This window comes from Suricata suricatta, chromosome 10, assembly GCF_006229205.1.
Source record: "Suricata suricatta isolate VVHF042 chromosome 10, meerkat_22Aug2017_6uvM2_HiC, whole genome shotgun sequence".
In the NCBI taxonomy this organism is placed as follows: domain Eukaryota; kingdom Metazoa; phylum Chordata; class Mammalia; order Carnivora; family Herpestidae; genus Suricata; species Suricata suricatta.
In genome coordinates, this window is record NC_043709.1 from 59,748,357 (window position 1) to 59,776,209 (window position 27,853).

Below are 27,853 nucleotides of genomic sequence, written 5' to 3' on the forward strand. Positions count from 1 at the left end.
TTCCCATTGATCGACTTGTTTTGTACTCCCCAGATCTTATATTTTTGACCCCAGTGTCTCCTTAGCTCTGCCCCTCTCCCATCAATGCCCTTCCCCTAGTTCCTGTCCCTTTGTCTCTCCCTAACCTAGCCCAGCTTGGGAAATTTCCCAGTTTGGTTCCTACCAAACTGATATCTGGTCAGAGTCTCAATCCTTAAGTTCAAAGCCCTGGAGCACCAAGAGAAGTCAACCATCTTATCTCCTAGGATTGGTCTTGTCACTCGAGCAAACATCTCTCAGCTACCCCTCCTGTGCTCTGAGCAAAGTGGGCGTGGAAAGAGGTGGGTAGTCTGGGTTTATTTTCTGTCTAAGACATGGGGGAGGGGGTTCTTCCCACCAGACAGGGAGTGGGGGTGGTGGGTGGTGACTCACAGATGATGGAGCCATCAGTTCCCCTAGACTGAGACCGGAGTCAGGGAAGTGACAGAGCCCAAGGGTTCACATGGCCTGCTCCTGTCCTTTCCAATTCCTCTCTCTTAAATACACATGCTCAGAGAAATGCCTCAATGTTAACAGGCTCTGGACCCAGACTCCTGGGATAACTGGGCTTCTACTCTACTTCCAGAGATCTCCCTGCAGCTCCAAAAACTTCCCAAAGTATCCCTCCTTCCTTCTTTCTCTGAGAATGACTCCCACTCATCACCCCACCATTGGGCAGAAGGAGCAGGACCCCATGGCCAAAGCCAGGAGTCACAAACCCCTAACTCCTCTGGCCTGGCCCCTTTTGTCCAGCAAACTCCTCCTATTCTTGTTTATATCAAGTGACATTAAGAACATGACATTTGCACAATCCCTCAGGGTAAGGGAGAGCCACCAGCCTAGGGGTTCTGGAGTCCCAGGTCTCTCTAGGCTACAAGTGTTGAAGGGATGGGTATCTGTCTCAGCATACCTACAACCCATTTGTGTGTGCTGCCACACACCAGTGAGGAAGTTTTATTTCACGAAGAACTCACTCAGCCCAAACCACCCCAATGGGCTTCTAACAGACCCAACAAGGCTTGAGTCTATTCCTTGAAATGAGGACATCCAGCCTCAGTGTTCTCGGAATTTCCAGGCATTTGAGAATCTAAAAGAAACAATCGAGTCTCACCCCAGAGAAACCACATGCATACTTCCATCTAGTTTCAGAGGATTAATAGATTGTGCACCCAGTCTTCCTCCCCCCACCACACCCTGGGGACGATGAACCTAGGTTAAAGATCCCTGCTCCAGAATCTTCCCCCACAGAAACCAGCCCACTTTAGAGGGCAACCTGACAGTACAGTGGGAAAAGCAATGACCTGGGAATCAGTTGGGATTGACTTTGGATTCTACCTCTGCCCTTTTCTGTTGATCTAGTCATTTCACTCTCTGGGCCTCAGTTTCTTGACAATAAAATGAGGATCACAATACATTCAATGCTGGATAGTTGGGAAGATTAAATAGGATAAAGACAGGGTAAAGGTCAAGCCCAGGACCAGGCACATAGCACATGCTAAATAAACCATTATGAATACTCCCCAGCTGTCTCCCACCCCGTTGACACTAAACATGGCTCCTGGCTTTAGAACGTGCACCACTATTCTGAACACCTCTGAAAACTTACTCTTCTGGTTCTCAGGCTCCAGCCTTCAGTGAAAGCAGGCTGGTGACAGGCCTGGTGAGCGTCCTGCCCTTGCCCTTCACCCGCCTTGCCCCTCCATCAAGCAGACTGTGATTAATAATAGTCAGTCATCACAGCAAATCATTCCTACTGAGCGATGATGGGACAGAGGGTAGCAGAGAGGTCAGATCTGAAAGAGAAAACAAAGACACTTGAAAATATACTGGTCCAGAGACCAGATGAGGGATACACAAGAGAGAAAGCTGAGGGGAGACAGAGCATTGAGGTCAGTTGGCTAAGAAGAAAGGGGACTGGGTTGAGTCAAAACACTTAAGTTCTAGACTCACCACTAACTTGCTAGCCTTGTGACCTTGGATAAGTCACTTCATGTGTCACCACCCATTTCCTCTTCTGAAAGAGAGAGTTAGGCTGATAACCTCTAGGCTAACCTCCTCCTGGCTGACCTTTTTAGGGCAGCGTCCAGACCTGGAGGGCTGTGCAAAAGCTGCTCCAACTAGAAGGGAACCCCAAGCCAGGCCTGACCCGGAAGGAGAGGAAAGCAGAGCCAGGCAAAGGCAGGCATGGTGAGAAGAAAGGCAGGAGGCGTTGGGGCCACTGGGAGAGGACTTATAAGGGCAGAGAGAGCCAAGAGAGGAGGGATATTGGGGAGAGTAGAAAAGCCAGCCAGAGAATGACTAAGGGGCTCCCGGTATAAACAGGAGCCTGGAATGGACAGGGAGGGGGCCTGTTTGAGTTGGCCAAGGCTGGGGGTGTGGAGTGGGGAGGAGGACTGGGGCAGGACACTATGTCCCCTGTCCCCCACCAGGGCTCCTGGGAGGAGCTGAGTCACACACCTCCCTCCCTGCTCCCTGCCCTCACCCTGAGCTCCCAAATCCTGGGAAAAATATAGAGTTTGTGCCTGGGGTGAGAAAAACAAAACAAAACAAAACAAAACAAAACGAGAGAGCTAGGTTCATGCACTTGTGCTTTGCTGGGTTCTACAGCAGTCAGTCTGCAGGCCCTCTCCTCCCGAAGGGGGTTCTCAGCCCTTGGCTTGAGCAGTTTTCACCTAGAAGTTACCTTTGTGGCAGAGGCTCACTTAAGATTCTGACCCAGAGATTCCTGGGGTTCCTCGCCTAAGAAAGGGTCAGGACCTGCAGATGTGAGAGTGGGATGGGGACCGGCATCACCCCACAGTTGGACCAGCTGGCCTCTCCCTTGGGCTGCAGCTGGCTCTGGAGAGGGGCTTTTAAAAAAACAGCTGGGTGATTTGGGACAGGAAGTAGAGTAGCAGAATGAGGAGGAGACTCCTGTGGAAGGAAGAAGCATTGAATCTGGGCACTTTCATTCTGAGTCCCCCAGGCCCAAGTGGGGCAAGGGCCTGGGGAAGAGAAGAGGCAGGGTTTGATTTGGGGGATCATTACTCTGGAAGGGGAGAAGTCCTGGAGGAAAAAGGCAGGAAGGGAGCTGGGAAGGAAAGTTTAGGAGAAAATCAACGCCCCTTGGTCCCCCTCCCCCAGACTAAGATAAAGACTAGAATCCTGAAAGGTGATCTCATCACACAGAGCCTGGGCTGAGGGAAGGGGTGGGCAGGGGGTCACTGACTTCCCTTGTGAAAGAGTCTCTTCCTCTATATTCACAGGGGATCGGGGGATAATGGGTTCTGGGTTCCAGCTCCCAGAACCTAAAGTTTGGGTGCCTTGGCAAGACACTACCACCACCACCACCCCACCCCACCCCACTCTACAATTCTTCAGGTTTATAGAAATCAGGCCAGTTTGATCAAGAAGTCACTGAGGGGCCAAAGCACCCCTCTCCCAACTACTCCCAGGCTCTTGGTCCACTGCCAGTTTCTGGGGAGGGTCTCAACAGAGACTGCCATACCCTGCAACCAAGAAGGGAATGACCCGAAGAAGAATCTTCCTGGTGAGTGATCCCAAGACTCCTGGGTTTTCAATACTAGCAGCCTGGAAGAGGGGTGAGGGAGTGGTAGTGCTCCAGGAGCCCGGGGAAGTCCTCCATCAGATCAGGCTGCCTGGGAGCACTCCGTACCTCAACTCCTGAGTCTCAAATCCAGCTGGCCGGAACCCAGGCACCCAGTGGCCCCAGGAAGGCAAGGGGAATCCCAGTTGGCTAGATGCCAGAGGTGTCTCCTGTCTCTTTAGACTCCAAAGTCTTCTCCCTGAAGGAATGAGGGAGACCCCACCACACAAGTATACAGGCCCCCTCCTCCCTTTGGAGGTGATTCTTTCCCTCATTAGGAAATTCTCCGCTCCCTTTTTCCGACTCCTTTTCCGAGCGTTTACGTTGTACATCTGGAAAGGAGGGGAGAGGAAGGAGGGGAAAGCAGAGAGGAGGAGGGGGAAGAGCCCAAACCCGCCCAGTCTGACCCAGTCCAGACAACCGGCCTCCAGCTGGGGCTAGGGAGAGGGAAGTGGAGAGGTGCGGCCCCCCCCCACGCCCCTTCGGGGTGGGGGGCGCAGGCTCAGCGTTCCAGGGACCCAGGAATGCCCCCCCGCTAGCCCCCCCCCCCCCGGCCGGCGGAGGGAGGGCTCAGCCGGGAGTTTGGCAAACTCCTCCCCGCGTTGAGTCATTCGCCTCTGGGAGGTTTAGGAAGCTGCTCCGGGTCGGTGGCCCCAGGACAGGGAAGAGCGGGCGCTATGGGGAGCCGGGCACCAGGGTTCCCTCTCCACGCCGCGCAACTGCGCTGGGGCCCCCGGCGCCGACCCCCGCTGCTGCTGCTGCTGCCGCCGCCGCTGCTGCTGCTGCTGCTGCTGCTGCTGCTGCCGCCGCCACCCAGGGTCGGGGGCTTCAATTTAGACGCGGAGGCCCCAGCTGTGCTCTCTGGGCCCCCGGGCTCCTTCTATGGCTTCTCCGTGGAGTTTTACCGGCCGGGAACGGACGAGTGAGTGAGGAGGGTTAGTGGCGGGATGGGGGCTGGTTGCCGGGGGGGGGGGGGGGGGGGGGGGGGGGGGGGGGGGGGGGGGGGGGGGGGGGGGGGGGGGGGGGGGGGGGGGGGGGGGGGCTGGAGACTGGGGGCGCGGCTGGAGTCTGGAGGGGACCCAGGCTTGAGTTTGAGAGGCGGAGTTTGGAAGGACTAAGGCTGGAGTTGGGGGCCCACGCTGGAGTTGGGGGCCGCGCGGGAGGAGGAAGGGGACAGTGGCCGGCGTGGAGCTGGGCGCCTGGAGTTTGGGATCAGTGGGGAGACGTGTGTGGGGTGGGGAGACGACAGTAAACGGGAAGCTGGAAAGTTCTGAGCAAGGGTCTCGGGGCCAAGGGAAAGGAGGACGCGCGAATGGAGAGCAGTGGATCTCTGGCTGAGATCTGTGAGCCGCGGGGACCCGGGACGGATGAGGGCGGAGAAGGGGCGCGGAGGCCGGGAAGGGCTTTTTGGAGCTCTGGGGGACCTCGGGACTCCTGAGGGCCATTGTGCGGAGGGAGGACGGGTCGAAGCCGAATGACTGTGTGTAGTTAAGAGGGGAGTGTGAGACTGAGAGGATCCGGAGGTTAAATGGGGACCAGCCTCATCCTCCCCTCCCCCTCCACTTAAACTAGGAAAGACCCAGGAGGGGGATGGCGGCTCCCTCCCCTTTCTCCTCGGGCTCCTACTCCGCCCACCACCCCAGATCTCCGTTCCGACGTGGGGACCCGGGAACTTGAGGAGAGTCCCGGGACCCTGGCACTGGGGGCGCCGACGCTGGGGCGGGCTCGGCCAAGGGCGGGTGCTCGGATGTGTCGGGAGGGGTGTGTGTGCGCGCGTGAAGCGGGGTGGGCGGTTTCCCTCTTCCTCTAGCTCTTGGGAGGAAGAGAAATGCCGATTTCCTGTAGCTTGTAGTCTGGATCTGGACTGAGACCGGACTCCGGGGCTGGGGTCGGAAGCTGGGGAGACGCGGGCTCGCTGGGCCCCAGAGCGTCATAACATAGGACATCAAGGACCGGAGAAGTCTCAAAGGAGGGTCCTCATTCCCAGCTCAGCAGGGTGACAAGCTGACCGGACCTGAGTGCCTGTTAAGTGGGGAGCCCATAGACTTAGAGAAACCGGAGTTAGAACTTAGGCAACATTGGAACAAGAATGTTTGTTTAAATATGGGGGGTTGGGAGGCAAGAGGAGAAGGTGGCTGCCCCTGGGCCAGGGACTCCCAGATGCCACATTCCTGATCCTCCACATTAACTGGGAAATCCTCCTTCTCCTCTGGGCTCTGAGCCTTCCACTGGTCCCCGCTGCCACCACCCCAACTCCTAGTGTCTCAGGCTTTGATAGGAGCTCTGTCAAGAGGTGAGCTGTTTTTATACATGATACAATTAACTGATGGCTCTGCATTTTCTTTAATTTTTGGAGAAAAGGGGTTAATCTAATTCAATGGTGGTTGGGGGTAGGCAAATTTCTCCTTTGTCTGGAGAACGTGGAGATGGGAAAAAAGAAAGATGATTAGGCCCCAGCTGTTGGTTCTGCGCTATTCAAGGTCCCCACCCAACCCCCACCCCACCCCCCTGGCCTCCTGCCCAAACCCCATTGCATCACCCTGGCCTGCAGCCTCTGCCAGGCCTGGCCTCCCCCAGGCCCCCTCAAACTGCTTACCACAACCCTAATGGAGTAGAGACGACAAGGCAGGGAGGGGATGGGATCCTCCCCCATACCAGCGTAAATCCAGTTGTCTGGCTCTTAACCTTGCTCATACCCCACCCCCACCTAGCTAAAGTGTCATCTCCCTTTTCAAACACTCCTTTAAAACATCTGGACTTCCACACACTCCCATCCCCCAGGTGTCTGTCTGGCCCCTGGCCTGATTCTGCGGTCCCTAAAGCAGTCTTCTAAACCAGGACCCAGCTTTCTCATCCTCCCCCACCCCCTCCTGCTCATCTCTCCTCCCAAGAGAACCCAGGTGTCCAGCTTGCACTCCTCCCCTCTCATTTTCTCTTACAATACACCCTTAGAATAGAGCTCTGAACAGTCTACCTCCCCAGTGACCTCCCTCCCTCCACAGCTGGGCCTTCAACGCCCTCCAGCCCATTGGTAACTGACATAGCCCCCCACCTGGGGCCATCATCCTGGACCGGGAGGGCCTAGGTGTCCTTGTTCTCTCTACAACACCTCTCACAGGAGCACTGGAAGAGCATCAAAAGGGCAGGATGACCATAAGAGAGGCTAGGTGGCAGGAAATGGTCAAGCTTTAAGTCAGACAGAGCTGGGCATGCATCATGACCCCACCACTTCTTCTTTATGTGGCCTGGGGCGAGTTACTCATGCTCTGTGTTTTGCAGTGTTTTCCTGAGAATCAGACACCTAATTTATGAGGACTAAATGAGACAATATATACAAAAGGCACCTTGTCCATAGAGGGTGATGGGAACATGGGAAGCATGATTTTTACAGGGTCGCTTTCCGTTTCTGGTTTTCTCTTCCTTGGCTGTCACCTAGTTCTTTGTCTAACTTTCGCTCTCATCTCTTATTTGCTTCTAGTATTTGGTTTGTTTGTTTGTTTTTTACATTTATTAATTTTTTGAGAGAGAGAGCGTGAACAAGGGAGGGGCAGAAAGAGAAAGAGACACAGAACCCAAAGCAGGCTCCAGGCTCTGAGCTAGTAGTCTGCACAGAGCCTGGTGTGGGGCTCGAACCCACGAACTGTGAGATCATGACCTGAGCCAAAGTTGGATGCTCAACCGATTGAGCCATCCAGGCGCCCCTAGTATTTGTTTATAGTAGTGGTCATAATAATGGTCCATCACATTCCTTAACACTGTCATATCAATGTTTCCATCAGATTGTGACAAAAATCTTTGAGCTAGAGGAAATGCTATTACCCCATTTTATATGCATATATAAAGCTAAAGCTTCGGCAATTCTAGAAATTGTCTTAGGGACCACTCAAGGGCAGTCCATCATTTTATGGGGAGAGAATCCAGAGCTTAGAAAGAAGTGACTTGGCCTAGCCTTAACCCAGCTCTTTTTCTCTTCTGGTGCTGTCACCGCTCTTCCGCACCAGGCAGCCAGGCCTATCTCTTGAGAATACGCTGGGGGGATAGTAGATGTCCTCCTGTGGCTGGGCCAGGGCTGCTGTGGGACCTGCAGGAGCTGGGCCCTGATCAACTTGCTACTCCCCACCTCCAATCTTGCCAGGCCAACGGAGTCAAACAGTAACCATGTATTGAACAGGAACTTGGTTAATCAGAAGCTTGGCTGGGGAGATAGTAGAGGGGGAGAGAAGGGGATAAATTGGCGACAGGGTAGACCAGAACCTTGGCCTAGGAATGAGGATTCTTGGCTTCTGATTCTTATATCAGGAGGGATTCTGAGTGACCTTGGCCATGTTACCTAGCTTCCTCTGGTTAGGTCAGCAATCTTGTAATTGAAGTTTTTTCTTGGGGGCACTTGGGCGGACTCTAGCGTCCGACTCTTGATTGTGGCCCAGGTTATGATCTCACAGTTCGTGAGACGGAGCTCCATACTGGGCTCCATGCTTAAGATTCTCTCCCTCGCCCTTTGCCCCACCCCTGTTTGCATGTGCGCTCGCTCGCGCTCTCTCTCTCTCTCTCTCTCTCTCTCTCTTTCTCTATCAAAAAAGAAAACCGACAACAGCCTTTTTCTTTATTTTTGTTTAAATTCAAACAATATCTTACCAGGGCATCTATATAAAACAGGAAAAAGGTTGTTCTAAAAGAAGATGGGGAGGACTGTCAGGACCAAACTGGCCTCCTCGATCGTCATGTGCCAGCAAGTCTGCTAGGAAGGCCTCTGCAAGGAAGTCTCCAACCCAGTGGATTCTCTGTGCTGCCTCGCAGCTGTGGTAGCCCGTGTCTCCAAGAACCAGCTCTAGAATTGCAGGGCTCTGAGGCTTCAAAAGAAACGATGGCAGCGATTTCTTCCCTTGAACTCTACATTTTGGGAGAGTTTATCCGCCAAACTGCATTTAGCAAGGAATAATTCAGTCCTTATTTTCTGGGTTTATTTTTTATTTTTTATTTTTTTTATTTTCTGGTTTTTTAATCAACTAGACGTTAGAACAAGAAGACATCCATAGCCACCAATCAGAGCTTTCCACCAATTTAAGATAAATGGCTTCCAGTCAACCAGCAGCACATGAGTTGATAAAATTACAGCCCACAGCAGAGACTCTTGAGGTTCTAATTAGCCCAGCTACCTTATCAGGTAACTGCATGATTTCCATTAGGCTTTCTGAAATATTGAAAATAGCGCAAGGACCCTCCACTGTTACCTTTGCAGACCCCTACAAGGGCCCACCTGCTGCCAGATTTAGAAAGCAAGAACTAGGAATGGAAGAATGACAATAAGCTAGATGACATGCGTACCCTGACACCAGGGTAGGCTTGGCACATGAGGGAGGGCACTGTTTATTGGGATGGAAGGGCCACTGCACCCACAGGTATAAGTCATGATGGGGAGGGAGAGTCTGAGTCCGTGTCCCTTGCCTGCACACCAGACCTCCTGAACCCACACACAACCACAATGTATACGCCCTGGCCCACCGAGCCTGTGGCTTCACAGGCTTTGTAAGGCCTTTCTCAGCTTCTAACTCTGCCAGATTCCAAGCTTCTTCTGCAAGCCAGCCCAAGAGCATTTGGGCTCGGCTCCTTCCCAAGGGGTGGGGGGTGGGGAGCCTGGGAGTAGGAGAAGGGTCCTTGGGCTGCAGCCCTGGGCTTACCTGGAAAGGGAGTATCAGAGCTCCAAGAGGCTTTAAGACAACCTGTCCAACCTCTTTACCCAGAGAGAGAGGGAAAGGGCATTGCCCAGATCCACACCGAGCTCATGCCTGACCCAGAGCTCCTGACTCCCAGTCCAGTGCTCTTTTCACTGCCTCCTATACCATAGCTATTCTCTGAGGCTGCCTCTATCTACTAGGAGAGGCTTGCGCCCCTCTCTCCTCACCCAGCCCTCGGACAATGCACCCTCTGCCCCCCACCAAGCTGTGGGCCTGGCAACCAACAGGTCACTGCCTTCTAAGTCACCAGCTCCCATCCCTCTCAACTGGATGTAATGCCTGAGTGAGAGGGGTGGGGCCTGTCAGGGTGGGAGACAAACGGAGAAGTGAGAGGTTGGAAACCGACAGGAAGCCACAGGCAGTAAACATTTCCTGTCCCCAGGGTAACCAGGGCTCGTACCCCATCCCCCCTTCACTCCAGGAACTCTCCCTCTCTGGCCCCGCTCCTGTTCCTCTGGACCCTGCCTTCTACCTCCTCTGTTCTCATCCTCTCTCCCTCCCTGCCCACTCCTCACTTCCCACTTCAGTCCCATGGCCCTGACCCCTCATTTGTCCCATCCACTATTCTTCTTGAACCCCACCCCACTCACCTCTGCCTTACCTGGTCCTCTTGGAAGACATCCCTAGCTTTTGGGACCTGTACCATACTTCCCACTTGGGCTCTTTCCTGGTAAGAAAAGCTAGAGAACATACCCAAATATCAAGGAAGGGATGACACTGGGAATGTTGAAAGCTGAAGGGGGCCAGAAACCAGTAGAGATGGAGAACCCACGTCTGAAATCGAGAGAGAGAGGATTAAAAAACCAAACGGAAGAAAGAAGTAATCATGGGGACAGAGGGACAGAGAGATTGAGATAGCAATGCTAGAGGCAGATATGGAAGGAGTATAGAGGCCAGGCTGGCAGGGACACTGGCCCAGGGGCCAAGTCCAGTTGCCCCCAGCTGCCAGATGTGGCCCTTGTGGGAGACCCTGGAGGAGAAAACCAAGAGGGCTGATGGCTGTGGGGAGACCTAGAAGACAAGGGACCTCAAAGACAATGATAGAGGCAGAGCCAAAGATGAGAAGATTGCCTGGGACCTTAACCACCCCATTACCTAGGACCCCCAGCAAAGGCAACTTTCTCCTCATCGTCTCGAAGCATCGTGTTCACAGCTAAGACCCCAGTAGCAAGATTTGAATTCAGACTCCTAGGGATGGTGTGCCGGGGGGCGGGGTGGGGGGGGTTCAGGGGCTGAGCAGAAACCCAGACAAGATTGGGAGGGCTACCCCAGAGCCCAGGGGAATCTGTCCTCACCATCCTCCAAGCTCCACTCTCCACTTCTACTGACTATCCCCAAGACTCACATTTTCCTCATACACACCCCACGGCTGGGCAGCCGGATGCCTGGGTCTTGGCCCAGAGAAGGACTTTGGCTGGGGACCAGACAGTAGAGGCTAGGTGAGAGGAGGAGAGGACCCTGGAGCTCCAGGGGCTGTATCTCCACAGGTCATCCTGGAGATGTTGAAGCTGGGGTTCAGGCCCTCTGGTGCCCCTATTCCCTTCACAGAAGGGGACTCCAGTTCCTCCCCTCTCTAATCACAAGGGACGGTGGGGGGGGTGTGTGTGTGTGTTAGTGACAGCGGCACATGGGGACCGCCTGACTCCAGCCTGTGCCTCTGGCATCTGTGGCATCTTCTGAGATATAAATACAACCCAGGGGGTATCTACCCCACCCCCAGCCAGCCCCAGGCCCAGAGGCCTGGGGAGACTGGAGAAGAGCGAGGAGTCTCTCTGAACCCCCTCTCCTTTCGCCTCCACAGGGTCAGCGTGCTGGTGGGAGCTCCTAAGGCCAACACCAGCCAGCCGGGTGTGCTGCAGGGTGGTGCCGTCTACCTCTGTCCTTGGGGCGCCAGCCCGGTACACTGCACCCCCATTGAATTTGACAGTAAAGGTAATCCCCCACCTAGGAACGTGGGGAAGCTCTGGAAGGCCGAGGGTGGTTCTGCAGCTTGGGGGCGGGCCGACTGGCGGCGCTTGGAGCGAGGGGTGGAGCCTGCCCTGCACCGTGGCCACGCCCCTCCGCCCTCTGGGCTCGCTCGGGGCTCCAGCTCAGTGTAGCTCACTCCGCGCTGCGGCTCCCGTGGCACTCACACCACGTTCCCAGTCCAGCCCAGCCCAAGGAGGGCGGGCATGATTCAGACACATGTGGCTCTCATTTCCCCTAAATCACCCACAACTCTGGGAGGCCAAGGCAGCAACACAGACAAAGACAGGGAGAGTCACACAGACTTTTCAGTCCGTTTAGTGAAGCACTTACGAAGTGACAGTGGACGCCAGGCACTGTGCTGGTGCTGCAGGGGACTGAAACACGATTGAGACCACTGCCTTCAAGGAGTTCGAGGTCCAGAGTAGACAGAGATGCTGGGAGGGAGATAGATGGAAAGGTAAACAATAACAGTGTCCTGAGCACTCTGCATATCTTAACTCAATTAACTTAATCCTTCAATACTGTGTGAAGTATTATACCCATTTCATAGATGAGGAAACGGAGGTTAAGTCCCTTGTCCAAGGTCATGCAGTTAGTAAGCAGTGGAGCAAGGACATGAACTTAAACAGTTTAGCTCCAGAGATAAAAACTGGGGTGAGGGGACAAAAAGAGGAGAGATAAAAAGATGGAGACAGTGGGATAAGATCATGAAAAGACTGATTTTCTTTTTAATATTTTTTTAGTTTTGACAGAGAGACAGAGTGTGAATGGGAGAGAGGGAGAGAGAGGGGGAGACACAGAATCCGAAGCAGGCTCCAGGCTCTGAACTGTCAGCACAGAGCCCAACACGGGGCTTGAACCCACCAACCGTGAGATCATGACCTGAGCCAAAGTCAGACACCCAACCGACTGAGCCACCCAGGCGCCCCCCAATTTTTTTTAAGTTTAGTTATTTCTTTATTTTCAGAGAGAGACAGGGGCAGAGAGAGTGGAGTAGGGGCAGAGAGAGAGAGAGGATCCCAAGCATTCTTCTCTGCTGATAGCCCAGACAGAGCCCAGTGCAGGACTCAATCCCATGAACTGTGAGATCATGACCCAAACCATTATCAAGAGTCAGAAGCACTCAGTCATTCAACCTACTGAGCCACCCAGGCATTCCATTATCCCTCCTCCCCCTTTTGTTTATAAGTCTGAAAGACAGATGAGAATCAAAGGAAAGAGAAAACCAGCCTATGGAGGGCAAAGATAGGGCTTGGAGACATAGATGCTGAGAGAGACAGAGACATAAGGGAACACAGATCCAGAATGTGAGAAAGAGAAGAAAAGAAGGGATGGAACAAGGTGCTGTTAGAGACACAGACCCACGTACAGAGAAGTATAGCCAGAGGACTACCCTCTCCAGAAATAACCATTCTTCCCTACCGCTCTTCTGCCCCCACATCACTTCAAGCATCCCTGTCCCCGCTGAGTGAGGAGGCAGGGGACCAGGGAATGGCAATTCTAGGTTCTGTGTGTGCATGCGTGGATGCACACATGTCAGATGGGGTGAGTCAGGCTACACAAAGCAAACTCTAAAGCCCCTTCCCCACTCCTCCTAGTGAGTCATGGAGCTCAGGGCTTGCGAGCGCCGGGGCACTCCCAGACTGAGAGCCACTCTAGGAGTCAGCCCCTCTTGGGGTCAGCCATCCACAGCCTGGCATGACTCCCTTTTCTCCCTCCTCCAAGGCTCTCGACTCCTGGAGTCATTGCTGTCCAGCCCAGAGGCAGAGGAGCCTGTGGAGTACAAATCCTTGCAGTGGTTTGGAGCGACGGTTCGAGCCCACGGCTCCTCCATCTTGGTGAGGGCCCAGCAGGCTCTGTGGTGTGGTGATGAGGGGAATGGAGCGTAGGCCTGAGCGGGGGAGGGAGGCCCTGGTGGACTGACCTGAAGCCCCCTCCTCCTGGGCCCTGCCAGGCCTGTGCTCCCCTGTATAGTTGGCGCACAGAGAAGGAGCCGCTGAGCGATCCCGTGGGCACCTGCTACCTCTCCACAGACAATTTCACCCGAATTCTGGAGTATGCACCTTGCCGCTCAGGTAGGGCAAGAGGGGGCATGGGCCCCATGTCTGCCTTCTCCATGTGAGTCCCCACCCCGACTAGCCTTTCTGATCGCTGTCTGGTCCAGGGAGATCCTTCCTCTGGTTCAGCTCTCTCTCCTTTCCTGTGCAACCTGTCTGTGCTGGGCTCCTTCCCACCACCTTCTCCCCTCACAGATTTCAGCTGGGCAGCAGGACAGGGTTACTGCCAAGGGGGCTTCAGTGCTGAGTTCACCAAGGTAAGAGTGGGCACTGGGAGAGAAGTGGCTGTGGGTGGTGGCATGGGAGGGGGGGTCAGGACAGATGTGGACCCTTTTCCTTCCCTCCAGACTGGGCGTGTGGTCCTGGGTGGACCGGGGAGCTATTTCTGGCAAGGTAAGTTCTTCCTCCGCTGTCCCTTAGTCCCCTGGCACGCAGCCTCTCATCCCTCTTCCAGCCCGAGGTCACCATCCTTCCCTCTTCTGTCCCGGTGCCAATTCTCCTCTCCCTTTCTTGAGACTTTTATATCCTCTCCCTCCACCCTCCACAAGCTTCCCTTCCTCGAATCAGACTTCTGCAGTCCCACCCAGTCAGCTCCCAGTCGGCATCCCCCCTCCCACCACCTCCTCCTCCATCCATCCAACCCCTCACCCCCTTCCCCAGGCCAGATCCTGTCTGCCACCCAGGAACAGATTGCAGAATCCTATTACCCTGAGTACCTGATCAACCTGGTTCAGGGCCAGCTGCAGACCCGCCAGGCCAGTTCCATCTACGATGACAGCTACCTGGGTGAGCAAGCAGCGGGGAGGAAATACAGGGGGAGGACTTTGGGCAGTCTTGTCCCCCGTGCCCCCCTCCCCTGCCTCTCTTCTCCCACTCCGGCATCCTCAGTCCCCCTCACTCGCTTGTGTGCAGGCTGCGTAGGAAGGCCCAGTAGGGTTGGGGAGGGACCTAGAGGAAGGGCCACAGCAGAGGGGTCCCCGCAAGAATACTAATATCCACCCATCCTGTTCCCCAGGATACTCTGTGGCAGTGGGTGAATTCAGTGGAGATGACACAGAAGGTGAGTGCACCTCCAGGCGGCAGCCAAGGGAGGGGATGAATGGAGACCCAGCACCTAGGGCCACAGGAACTAAGACACCATTCTGGTCTGATTCTCCTTTCCCCTCCCTTAGCCCACAACCTTCTCTTCTTTTCGCAGACTTTGTGGCTGGCGTGCCCAAAGGGAACCTCACCTATGGTTATGTAAGGCCCGACTTGACCTTCCCTCCCTCTCTCCCCTTCCCCTCCCCTGGCTAATCACACAGAACCATGCACAGCAGTTTGTGAGGGTTCCAAAAGTGGATCAGAGCACGGGCTCCAGACCAGGGTCCAAGCACTGGCGTTCACTCTGAATGAATCAGTCTGTTATTTATTCATGCCCCCGCTTCATTCCATAAAATCCCCAAACCTACTTAGCCTCTCTGAACCTCATTCTTCTCTGTATAATGGGATAATAATAGTTCTGACCTCACGAGGCTCTTGAAAGGATGAAATGAGATAAGGCCTGTGAACGTACTTAGTGAACTATTAGACTATTCTTAGACCGCGACAAGTGCTTTAAAAAGGACACAGATAAGAATGGCCTAGGAGTTCAGTTCATTCAATGAACAACATTTATTAAGGCCAGGGAAAAGATAAGACGAATAAAACACCACACTCCATCTCATAAGGGTGCTCCTAATCAAGTATGTAAGATAAGACACACATACAATCATCCTCTCAGGTGTAGCTACTATACACCAGCCCCTCACTGCGGCAGGCTTTGTCCACTCATGATTCCTATTCTTCACAACAAGCTTATGGGGGTAGATAATGCCATGCACATTCTCCACGTGAGAAAGCTGAGAGGCTCTGAGACTGACTAAGTGGTTTAAGATTACCCAGTCAGTGAGGGGCTGGAGAGAGATTTAAAACTAGATCTGTCTCACCCAAGTCAGCGCTCTTGGGGCGCCTGGGTGGCTCAGTCGGGTAAGCGTCTGACTTCAGCTCAGGTCACAATCTTTGATTCATGGGTTCGAGCTCTGCATCAGGCTCTGTGCTGACTGCTCAGAGCCTGCAGCCTGCTTTGGATTCTGTCCCCCTCTCTTTGCGTCTCCCCTGCTCACACTCTCTCAGTCTCTCAAAAACATATAAACATTAAAAAAAAAAGTCAGCACTCTTTCTGGACTATGATAAGTTTCAGAAAAGTAGTTAAAAGGAGATAGCAGTTTAGAGGAAGGAATAGCCTCCTTTTTTAGGGCAGGAATGGACGAGAGAAGGTTCTATGAAGGATCTGTGGTGATGAGGCAAGAGGGCATCCTAGACAGGAGCATGAAAAAGCAAAGAAGAAAAGGGAAAAAGGCCCTTGTCCCAACATAAGGAAAGGTTGAGGAAAAACAGGTAAGATGGGGACAGATTCCCCAGGGCCTCAGAGAACCAGTCGAGAATTTGGGCAGCGGCTGCAGGGAATCACTGGGTTTCCACGCCGGAAGTGCCCTTCCTGGATCTGCCCCGGGACCATCAGCCTGTCTGTGGCAGTGGGGGCAGGATGCTGGGGGCAGGGAGACCGCCAAGGGGCTGTCCAGCAGCGTGGGAGAGGACTCACACCAGAGTAAGAGCAGTGAGAGTCGGGGAGGGGACCAGGAGTCCAGGAACCAGGGCACTGGTGGGGCCAGTCACTGAGGGGGGACCAAAGGGAGACATGAGCTGTGTGTGGTTTGCGGGGGGGCTGGAGGATGAGGCATGCCTGAGGCCTCAGTGTGCCTTCAGTCATTCAGCTAATAATTACTGTCAGCTGCTCACCAAGCACTACTTGAGGCTCTGGGATGAAAGCAAAGGACAAAACCAAACTCTGATCTTGTATTCTAGCAGGTAGAGATGGCCAACAGACAGACAAATATAAAATCTGTCAGTAGTTGATAAGTGATGGAGAAAACTAGTGAAGTTGCCATGGAGTGGAGCTACACGGCACAGAGATGGGGCTGTGAAAGCAAAGTCAGGAGGGAATTAGCAAACAAGTGGTCTGTGTCTCCAACAAATACTTACCCCCTGAATATCCTGTACCCATGTGTCCCCTACCCACTGCCTGGTCTGGGAGTCCAGGACCAATGGGTACATCTCATCATCCTCAGGTCACCATCCTTAATGGCTCAGACATCCGATCCCTCTACAACTTCTCAGGAGAACAGGTGAGGACACCCCACACACACAACCCAGCCTGGCCCTCTGCCAACCAAGTCCCAGTCCTAAGCCAGTAAGCTCAGGCTCCCTGGAGTCTCTGACCTCCCCCCATAGTCCCTGTTGATCCTGTTGAGTGACCCCCTGGTTCTGACCCAGTGCTGCCTCTGTGTCTACCCCCACCCCAGATGGCTTCCTACTTTGGCTATGCAGTGGCTGCCACGGACATCAACGGGGACAGGTGAGCAGCGGGGAAGGGGCCCGCCACGATGCCCTTCCCAGAGCCAGGGCTGAGAAGTGGGGGTAGGACAGAAAAATATGAGGAAGGTTTTTCTCCAGGCTTTTTCTCTGGATTCTCCTCCTGTGCCTGCCATCCCCCTGCTCAGGAGCAGAGAGAGCTGAGGTCTAAAAGGCCACAAGACCTCAAGTCTTCTCGCTTGGGTGGGAAGGAGGCTAGGATCCAGGAGGCTTGGGATTTCCTGGCACTGAGACAGGGGAGGTGGCAAGACAGGGCATCAGGATGCCTAGGTGCCCCCCTTCCCTCAGGCTGGATGACTTGCTGGTGGGGGCGCCTCTGCTCATGGAACGGACAGCTGATGGGCGGCCTCAGGAGGTGGGCAGGGTCTACATCTACCTGCAGAACCCGGCTGGCATGGAGCCCACACCCACCCTTACCCTCACTGGCCATGATGAGTTTGGTCGATTTGGCAGCTCCTTGACACCCCTGGGGGACCTGGACCAGGATGGCTACAATGGTGAGTGCCATGGGCCCAAGGAGCTGAGGAGGAGTCAGGGCTCTGAGTCAGAAGGGGTTTGGCGAGAGGGCAGCTGTCAGCTAAGATACCCAGGTCCCTAGGACTTCCCTAGGAGGTGTGTTGACTTTAACCCCACTGTCTAGGTCTTGGGGCTTGATGAGATTAGAAAACTGGGAATGACCAATGGGAAAAAGACAGTCCTGGGTTCTGGGTTCTGGCAGTAGAGATTTGGATTCTTGGATTCCTGACCTCCTACTGGTGTGTGTTATGTGTCTTGCAGATGTAGCGATTGGAGCTCCCTTTGGTGGGGACACCCAGCAGGGAGTGGTGTTTATATTCCCTGGGGGCCCAGCGGGGTTAGGCTCTAAGCCTTCCCAGGTTCTGCTGCCCCTGTGGGCAGCTGGCCACACGCCGGACTTCTTTGGCTCTGCCCTTCGAGGAGGCCGAGACCTGGATGGCAACGGGTACCCTGGTGAGTAATGACTGAGGCCCCTCTCACTTAGAACTGTCCTGGTCATGGACCTAGATCTACCCCCACTTCTGCACTTTCCTATGCTCCTGGGTGCAGTTCTAGGATACTGCCACCAGATGGTGATGTCCCCTCACCTCGACCTCCTTTGAGCAATGACACTAGAAGAGGGTTAGAAAGGATCTTAATATGAGGCTTGCTGTAAGGGATAGTTTCTTGACTTCTTGCAGATCTGATCGTGGGGTCCTTTGGTGTGGACAAGGCTGTGGTGTACAGGTATGAAATCCAGGGGGAGAAGTGGGAACTGGGGAAGTTCTCAGCAGAGCTAAGATTGGGAAAGTGACACAGGCCACTTGGGCATCAGCTTCCGGTGCCCAGGGTCCCAGAGAAGTCTTAGTTCTCTTGACCCCATGTCTACTCTTGGCAGGGGTCGCCCCATCATCTCTACCAGTGCCTCCCTCACCATCTTCCCTGCCATGTTCAACCCAGAGGAACGCAGCTGCAGCCTGGAGGGAAACCCTGTGGCTTGGTGAGCAGGGGCCCGGGAGATTATAGAGACTGAGTCTGGAATACCTCAGTCCGTGCCTGGGCGTGGACAGAGACTGTGGTAGGGGATGAATGCAGGTGGCTCAGTCTGGGTCTGTCTGGGAGGTAGGTGGAAGCTAGGATGCCCGTTCTTTGAGTACGCCATCTTTCCTCTTGGTCTTCCTCCAGCATCAACCTTAGCTTCTGTCTCAATGCTTCTGGAAAACATGTTCCTGACTCCATTGGTGAGAGAGACTGCCTGAATCTCTTAGGCCAAGGGCTAGGAGATGGCTGGGGGGCGGGGAGGGGAGGGTTGGGGCAACCTGAGCACCTCCCTTCTCTCTGAATAGGTTAGGAGGTAAGACAGATTCTCCTGAACCTATGTTCCTGGCTGCAGGCTTCACCGTGGAACTCCAGTTGGACTGGCAGAAGCAGAAGGGGGGAGTACGGCGGGCACTGTTCCTGGCCTCCAGACAGGCAACCCTGACCCAGACCCTCCTCATCCAGAACGGAGCTCGGGAGGACTGCAGAGAGATGAAGATCTACCTCAGGGTATGGCCCAAGGAGAGAGGACAGACTGGCCTGGAGAGGGCGTCACAGAGAACTGGGGCCCCTCTTGGAAAAAAAAAAAGAGAGAGAGATTAGGAGAGTCCAGTGAGAGGCTTAGGACTTTGGGGGCTGAGGAAAGGGGCCTTTCTGTCAGAGAAACTGGGGACCAGGCTCTCGGGACTTCAGGAGCAAAGAGAATGGTCAAGTTTGGACACCTGGATTTTTGAGGGGCCCTGAGTGGGCAAAGAGACATGTGAGAGGCTGAGGAGCAGGGCTGCCAAGTGCCCAATGATGTCATCTGACACAGAGAACCCTCTTCCCCACCCCCAGAATGAGTCAGAGTTCCGAGACAAGCTCTCCCCGATTCATATTGCACTCAACTTCTCCCTGGACCCCCGAGCCCCTGTGGACAGCCATGGCCTCCGGCCTGTCTTACATTACCAGAGCAAGAGCCGCATCGAGGACAAGGTGAGGAGGGGGTGGGGAGAGATGAGACCTGGGAGAAGAGAGGCCTGGGCACCTGGGGGCAGTGCCTGGAGCAGGGTGTGCCTTCAGCCCAGGAAGAGGTCTAAACTCCCCCTCTCAAGGCTATCCTGCTCCCCAGGCTCAAATCTTGCTGGACTGTGGAGAAGACAACATCTGTGTGCCGGACCTACAGCTGGAAGTGTTTGGGTAAGTGAAGGCCAATGTCAAGCTGGGGGATTCCAAGATGCCAAGGTTGCACAGCAGGACATGTGGCGTTTGGAAGCAGTTGGCACCTGAAAAAGTAGAATAGGGATGTGCTAGCAAGTTGTGTGATCTTAGGAAGTTACTCAGCTTCTCTGAGCTTCAGCTTCTTCATCTGGATAGTGGGAATAATAGCATCCATTTCTCCGCCTTTTTGGAAGGACTAAATGACATAATCTACATAAAGCATCTGGCCTACTGCTGGCCAGAGAGTTGGAACCCAGTCAATGGTATCTGTTGTTATTAATTTATTAATGTTATGGTTCATTGTCCTGATTTGGGGATTAATTTCCCAGTGTCCTTTACCCCGTGTTTCCCCTCCAGGGAGCAGAACCACGTGTACCTGGGCGACAAGAACTCCCTGAACCTAACTTTCCACGCCCAGAATGTGGGTGAGGGCGGTGCCTATGAGGCTGAGCTGCGGGTCACAGCCCCCCCAGAGGCTGAGTACTCAGGACTCGTCAGAAACCCAGGGGTGAGAGCGGATTCTGAGGTGCGTCTTGGGAAGAGACCCCACCAAAGGGGCATGAAACCTTACCTGTACCTTCCCCCCTTCCAGAACTTCTCTAGCCTGAGCTGTGACTACTTCGCAGTGAACCAGAGCCGCCTGCTGGTGTGTGACCTGGGCAACCCCATGAAGGCAGGGGCCAGTGTAAGTCTGGCACAGGAGAGAGGATCTGAGAAGCCAGTGACCAGCCTTTCCAGAGCACAGCTGTGAAATAAGGAAGGGGATGGAATTGGGGTGAGGCAAATGCCCCCATCTGACAGGCTCCTTTGCCCTCCCTCCTTGTCCTGCAGATCTGGGGTGGCCTGCGGTTCACAGTGCCTCATCTCCGGGACACAAAGAAAACCGTCCAGTTTGACTTTCAGATTCTCAGGTATGGAGCCCGTGGGCTCTGGTGGGGTGGGGCCTGGTGCCGGGGGCGGGGCCTGGCACTGGGGGCATTCTCCCTGGCTGGCGCTCCCCACCCCGCCCTGTGCACAGCCTCAGTCTCTCCTCCATCCTGCAGCAAGAATCTCAACAACTCCCAAAGCGAAGTGGTTTCCTTCAGGCTCTCAGTGGAGGCTCAGGCCCAGGTCTCTCTTAACGGGTAAATTCCCCAGGGCAAAGTGCAGCTTTTCTGGGAGGGGAGATACTCCTAGGAAAGGGTGTGTATGGGATCCCTTCCACTGCCCTCTAAACCACCCTCCTCCTTAGTGTCTCCAAACCTGAGGCAGTGCTATTCCCAGTGAGCGACTGGCATCCCCGAGACCAGCTTCAGGAGGAGGGAGATGTGGGCCCTGCTGTTCACCACGTCTATGAGGTGAGGGATGGGGGGCGGGGGGCGGGCACTGGACTGGTTCTGGGCAGGCTGCTGGGAGTGGAGGGGTGGCAGAATGAATGGCAGGGAACGGGGAGCCACTGTGACTGATGGCTGGGACCAGAGAGAAGGACTGAAAGAGAGGAGGGCGGGGGGAGTGATAGGCAAAGCCCTGGACAGGGTCCTTGTGAGAGACAGCCAGAGGAGACACCAGCCAGTTGAATGACTTGGAAGGGAAGGATGGATCCACCTCCAAGAGTGTTGGCTAGAGAAGATTTTGTCTCTACCTACTGATTTCCTCCTTCTCTTCTGCGACAGGAGACCTGCTAGGATAGGATGGTGGGCCATAGTGACCCAGGGGCTCAGGAGGACAGAAGCCTTCCCTTCCTTCTCAGGATGATTCTGTTCTCTCCTCAGCTCATCAACTTGGGCCCCAGCTCCATTAGCCGGGGCGTGCTGGAGCTCAGCTGTCCCCGGGCTCTGGAAGGTCAGCAGCTTCTCTACATGACCAGGGTTACAGGACTTGGTAACTGCACCACCAGTCACCCCCCCAACTCACAGGGCCTGGAGGTGAGAGGCCTGGAGACTGGCATGGGGAGAGGGACCAAGGCTAGGGGGGTTGAAGAAGGTCATCGGAGGCCTGGAAGAACCAGGATGTGCTTGAAGCTTAGGACTGAGGCCACTGAATGAGGGAGAGAAGGACCACAGACACCTCAAGCTGTGGGAGGGGAAAAGACTGTTTTATACATATATCCTCCCCTTACTTCTGGCCCTGGCACACCTCTAGGGCCCATGTCTGCCCCACCTTCTCTGGGAAGCCCCCTTCTGACCTATTTCCCTGGGCCCTGATGGCCTGGTTTAAAGTTTATTTACTCACTGGCAACATTTAATTAAATGAGTGTCTACCCTGAACACTGTTACAGGCTCAGGAAAGATCACACCGAACAAAACTAACAAGGCCCCCACTCTCATGGAACTTACATTTTGGTAGAGGGTAATAGACAATTAAAATGAAAACGTTATTTAAAATTTTAAAAAAGGGGGGGCGCCTGGGTGGTTCAGTCAGTTGAGACTGGCTTTGGCTCAGGTCATGATCTAAAGGTTCGCGGGTTCGAGCCCCGCATCAGGCTCTGTGCTGTCAGCTAGCTAGAGCCTGGAGCCTGCTTCAGATTCGGTGTCTCCCTCTCTCTCTGACCCTCCCCTCCTCGTGCTCTCTCTTTCTGTCTCTCAAAAATAAATAAAAAACATTAAAAAAAAATTTTTTTTAAGAAAAAGAAAAAGCCACGCCTGGCTGGCTCAGTCAGTGGAGCACCCGACGTCAGCTCAGGCCATATCACAGTTCTTGAGTTCAAGGCCCTTGTGGGGCTCTCTCTTCCCCCCTCTCTCTGCCCCTGTCCAACCAGCCCTCTCTCTGTCTCTCTTTCTCTCTCCCTGTCTCTCTCTCTCTCTCTCTCTCTCTCTCTCTCTCTCTCAAAAATGAATAAACATTTAGGGCGCCTGGGTGGCTCAGTTGATTAAGCATCCAACTTCCACTCAGGTCATCATCTTGTGGTTCATGAGTTTGAGCCCTGTGTCACGGCTCTGTGCTGACAGTGTGGAGCCTGGAGCCTGCTTCAGATTCCGTGTCTCCCTCTCTCTCTCTGCCCCTCCCCGCAAAAGTAAATAAACATTAAAAAATTACATTACATTAAAAAAAAGAAAGACTAGGGGCGCCTGGGTGGCTCAGTCGGTTAAGCCTCTGGCTTCGGCTCAGGTCAGATCTCACGTTCGTGGGTTCGAGCCCCGCGTCAGGCTCTGTGCTGACAGCTGGCTCGGAGCCTGGAGCCTGCTTCAGATTCTGTGTCTCCTTCTCTCTCTGCCCCTCCCCCTCTAATGCTCTGTCTCTCTCTGTATCAAAAATAAATAAAACATTAAAAAAAATTTATAAAAAAAAGAAAAAAAAAGAAAGAAAGACTAGCATTAAGGAATCTACTCTTGAAATCATTTTTGCACTATATGCTAACATGGGTATAAATTTTAAAAAAAAATTTTAAAAAGATTTCTGAGGAATAAATAAATATAAAAAGGGAAAGACTTCTGAGGAATAAATAAGTAAAGGGAAATACTAACAGGTACTGAAAAGTAATCGAAATGAAATGCTATCATAGAGGGGGCTAGGGGGCCAAGACTGTTTAAGTGACGTCATCAGGAGAAATCTCTTGAGAAACCGTTGAGTAACAGTTGAGTAAATCTCTTGAGTAACAGTTGAACTGAGGCCTCAAAGACAAGGATGAACCTGGTTGTGAAGACTCAAGGAAGAGCATTCCAAGCACAGAGAACAGCAGTGCAAAGGCCCTAAGGCAGGGATGGGAACCTAATTTTTTACACATCTTGTAAATTCCAAGGACCAAGTTTAGTTCGTGTCTGTATTTCAACACTGAGCTTGCTGCCTTGCCTAGAAGGTGGTCAGTGGATGAAAAAGAAAAAAACAGCTGAAGCTGCTCTGGAACCCAGATGCTGGCGACTTAGACACTGATGGGGCGGAGGAGGCAGCTAACGGTCCCTTTCTTCCAGTTGGATCCTGAGGGTTCCCAGCACCACCGGCTCCAAAGACGGGAAGCTCCAGGCCGGAGCTCTGCCTCCTCAGGACCTCAGATCCTGGTAAGTCATACTGTGACTCGGGTTCTCAGAGCCACCGCAAGGGCAGAACTCCAGCTTCAAGACTCTTCTTTCTTCCCAGAAATGCCCCGAGGTGGAGTGTTTTAGGCTGCGTTGTGAGCTCGGGCCACTGCACCGGCAAGAGAGCCGAAGTCTGCAACTGCATTTTCGAGTGTGGGCCAAGACCTTCCTGCAAGTGAGGGAGCCTTACCTCAGCCCTGACCCTTAATCTTCAGGCTCGCCTGACCTTCCTTTCCCTACTGCCTAAGCCAACACCTTTGGTAAATGGGACCCAGGCAACTCCCATCCCTCACCCTCGTTGAGCTGGGCTGTGTGTCCTTTGTGCCACCTGGTGGCCACACTGGGAGTGACAGCTTCCCTCTCCAGGCCCGTTCAGCGGAGGGAGAACTGGAGAGAGACCAGCATGCAAAGAATGATTAAAAAAAAAAAAAAAAACCGGGGATGGAAGATGAACCCATAGTGGAGAGGCAAAAAGATGCGGGAATAGTAAAGAGTGGCTATTTATTGAGCAAACACTGTGGGCCAGATGGTGTCCTGACTGCATAACCTACATCAATGATTCAAAAAACTTATATTTATATACAAATATATTTATGTTATTATACCTATTTAATTACACATTTGTTATCTCATATAAAGAACACAGATGTTCAGGAGAGAATAAGCCCCAAATAGGAAAAATTACAACCTCTAGATCCTAGGAGGGGCTGTCCCAAACACCTTTTCCCCACCCACAGCGGGAGCACCAGCCATTTAGCCTGCAGTGTGAAGCTGTGTATGAAGCCCTGAAAATGCCGTACCGAATCCTGCCTCAGCAGCTTCCCCGAAAGGAACTTCAGGTGAACCTGGGCTGGAGGTCTGGGCCAAGGGAACCAGGGCTTGGCCCTAGAACAGGGACATGGATGGGGGCTGGCCTTGAAATATTTATTGAGCATTACTATGTGCCAGAGCCTGGGCCAGAGCCTGGAGATATAACAATTAGCAAGACAGACAGCGTATCTTCACTCCTGGAGTTTCATAGTCAAATGGGCAGGGAGAACACACTGTGACACGTGCCAGGATATTTGAGGGAACACATCATGGGACAGTTAAACTCAGTCTTGCAGGGTCAGGAAAGGCTTCCTGGAAGAAGTGATGTTTCAGTGGCGACCTGAAGAATAAACAGGAATCACCAGCCTAATCAGTCAGAAAAGGTATATTCTCTGGGGAGAGGGAATTAGCAGGTGTGGAGACCCAAAGTAAGAGACAATAACGCACATCTGAGGAATTTAAACTTCCAAGTTCAGAATTCTGTTAGCCCGACATGGGAGGTAAGAGGTGGGTGTTGGTCCGACGGCAAGTGGAAGTCAAGTGTAAGGTGGGAGAACTAATGGCTTTTCAGTGACCTCCCCTGACTTGCTCCCTAGGTGGCCACGGCTGTGCAGTGGACCAAGGCAGAAGGCAGCCACGGTGTTCCACTGTGGATCATTATCCTAGCCATCCTCATTGGCCTCCTACTCCTAGGTCTGCTCATCTATATCCTCTACAAGGTCAGCCACATCCCACCTGTGACTTGGCCACCCCCTCATCAGGTTCTGCCCTTTACCCAACATAGTTCCAAGCATTGATCTCCAGACCAATTCTCCAGCCACGGGCCCTGGCCACAGGCATGCCATCCTGACCCTATGTATAGGAGGACCCTTCCCTTCCTTCTAAACCCCTAGCTTAGAAAGTTTCTTGACCCAAGCTGCTAAATTTGCCTAGACTTAAAAATCAGTGTTGGGGCACCTGGGTGGCTCAGTCAGTTGAGTGTCCAACTTCAGATCAGGTCATGATCTCACAGTTTGTGGGTTCAAGCATCGCATTGGGCTCTGTGCTGACAGCTCAGAGCCTGCAGCCTGTCTTCGGATTCTGTCTCTTCCTCTCTCTCCATCCCTCCGCTGTTCACACACTCTCTCTCTATCAAAAAATAAAACATAAAAAAATTTTTAAAAAATCAGTGTTACTCACAAGTGGCAAATATGTGGCATTTGTGATATCACTTCCTACAAAAACTAATAGCAGCTGTTGTCACTTGACCATACCCTTGAAGTGGCCTCAGAAAAGTGGCCTTTTCAAGAGGCAGCAACTATTAAGCAATCAGATTCAGAACTTGAATCTAAAACGATTTGCCGTCCTCAGCCTAACTGGGGGCAATTTCACACACTGATGAAAGAGCCCTGTATACCAAAAGCACTCCTGGCATTGGCCCTCCTGGCCCATTGGACCTATTGGAGAAGTAGTCTTTTCTTTTTTTAATGTTTATTTATTTTGAGAGAGGGAGAGAGTGCACACACATGTAGGGGAGGGGCAGAGAGAGGAAGAGAGATTATCCTTAGCAGGCTACACACTGTCAGCACGGAACCTCCCAAACTGTGAGATCATGACCTGAGCCAAAGAGTCAGCCACTTGGGGCGCCTGGGTGGCTCAGTCCTTAAGCATCTATCTTCAGTTCAGGTCGTGATCTCACAGTTCGTGAGATCCAGTCCCACATCCTGTGAGCTCGAGCTCCAGGTGAGCCCTGCTTCTCTCTCTCTCTCTCTCTCTCTCTCTCTCTCTGTCTTTGCCCCTCGCTCACTTGTGACCTCTCTCTCTCAAAGAAAAAAAAAATCAGACACTTAACCAACTGAGCCATCCAGGTGACCTCCTCCCAATGTTTGTTTATTTTGGGAGAGAGAGAGAAAGAGCATGCATGAGTGAGAGGAGGGGCAGAGAAAGGGGGAGAGAGAATCCCAAGCAGGCTCTGCGCTTGAAGCATAGGGTTTGATCCAAAGAACCTTGAGATCATGACCTGCACCGAAATCAAGAGACGGACGCATAACTGAGCCACCCAGGCGCCCCTGGAGACGTAGTCTTAACAGCCAGGATTTAGGCCACTTTGCAAGATGCGGAGATTAGAAGCACAAGAATTATCTTCATTCCTGATTAGGATAAGATCTGGGGAGTAATGGAAGCCAGAATATCTAAACTCTCTCTCCTTTCCCCCCCCCCCATTAGCTCGGATTCTTCAAACGCTCCCTCCCGTACGGCACAGCCATGGAAAAAGCTCAACTCAAGCCACCAGCCACCTCTGATGCCTGACTCCTCCCAATCCCAGACTCCCAATCCTCGAGGCCCAGTCCCCCCACCTCAGTCTACTGAGAGGGAGGGGGCTGGGCGCTTCCTGAAGGTGCTGAGGGCCAGGGAGAAGCTCCTCTCCCCAGCCCAGAGACATACTTGAAGGGCCAGAGCCGGGAGGTGAGGAGCTGGGGACCCCCTCCCCCCATGCACTGTGAAGGACCCTTGTTTACACATGCCCTCCTCATGGAGAGGGGAACTCAGATCCAGGGATAGAGGCCCCAGCCTCCCTGCAGCCTTTGAATTTTGGAGAGAGTTTCCTGAAAACAACTTGGAACCAGACCTGGAGAATCCAATCTCAGTTCTCTGGGCCAGATGTGCCACCAGGACGGGCTGTCCAGCTCCAGCCTGCAGAGATCTATTCTCAGCCTTGCCAGAGATCCACCGGAAGCCCCCAGCTAGGAACCTGGAACCTGGGGAGTGAGATCTGGGAGCTCTGGACAGCCCCCATTCTGGTGGGCTGACAAGGAACACTAACCGTGGATGGTGCCCCAGGCCCAGCTCAGGACAGATCCCAAACAAGGATCAATGCTGGCTCAGAACCAGCTCCAAGGGGACTCAGAACTCTGATGGAGCCAGATCGAACCTGGGGCCTGGGGTTGATCTGGGACTCAGACTCAGACATTGGTAACCTAACCAAGCCAATCCAGGACTACATTTGAGCCTGTTCCAGACCTGGGCCTGGAGGCCCCATCCACCTCTGACTCAGAAGAAGTTAGGAATTGCCCCGGACCGTGAAGGGGCCATGATGGCAACAGATCTGGAACATCAGCCTGGCCAGACGGTTCCCCAGAAAAAGGGGAGCCCACTGTCCTCGGCCTGCAGGATTTGGGTTCTGCCCACCAGCTGCACTGACGCTGCCCCTTCTCTCCCTGCCCAACCCCCCTCACCTCAGCTCCGGACATCCGGGACTTATTTAAACTCTGTTGCAAGTGCAATAAACCCGGCCCGGTGCCCCCCACTGACCAGAGCCGGAATTTGTGTCCTACCCACTCTTTTCCAGACCCATCTTGGAGCCAGATGACTCAGTGGATAGGAAATATCTACTCTTCACTCTTGCTTTCCACTGGGAGTCAGGAGTATGACCCCCAGGAACTATAGAACTACTTGTGGGGTTCCCTCCTCTTAGGTGAAAGAGATAATGGGGTGATGGGAGGGATGACTAAGAGGGCTGGA

The 27,853-nt window shown here is 53.5% G+C and overlaps 1 protein-coding gene across 1 annotated transcript; it reads left to right on the forward strand.

The window, feature by feature from the left end:
• The first annotated feature begins 4,201 nt into the window (after positions 1 to 4,201).
• On the forward strand, positions 4,202 to 27,665 carry ITGA5 (integrin subunit alpha 5). The gene is made up of 30 exons (XM_029953556.1): positions 4,202 to 4,526; positions 11,141 to 11,271; positions 13,033 to 13,145; positions 13,262 to 13,382; positions 13,560 to 13,621; positions 13,712 to 13,757; positions 14,025 to 14,150; positions 14,380 to 14,424; positions 14,563 to 14,606; positions 16,514 to 16,570; positions 16,748 to 16,800; positions 17,106 to 17,314; positions 17,595 to 17,786; positions 18,014 to 18,059; positions 18,211 to 18,312; positions 18,498 to 18,553; positions 18,706 to 18,860; positions 19,188 to 19,325; positions 19,462 to 19,529; positions 19,908 to 20,058; positions 20,143 to 20,235; positions 20,382 to 20,461; positions 20,594 to 20,674; positions 20,782 to 20,887; positions 21,302 to 21,454; positions 23,438 to 23,524; positions 23,604 to 23,717; positions 24,280 to 24,381; positions 24,949 to 25,071; positions 26,558 to 27,665. Exons 1-30 carry the CDS (start codon positions 4,282 to 4,284, stop codon positions 26,639 to 26,641), a joined length of 3,183 nt encoding a protein of 1,060 aa, XP_029809416.1. The 5' UTR covers positions 4,202 to 4,281; the 3' UTR covers positions 26,642 to 27,665.
• The last annotated feature ends 188 nt before the right edge of the window (positions 27,666 to 27,853 follow it).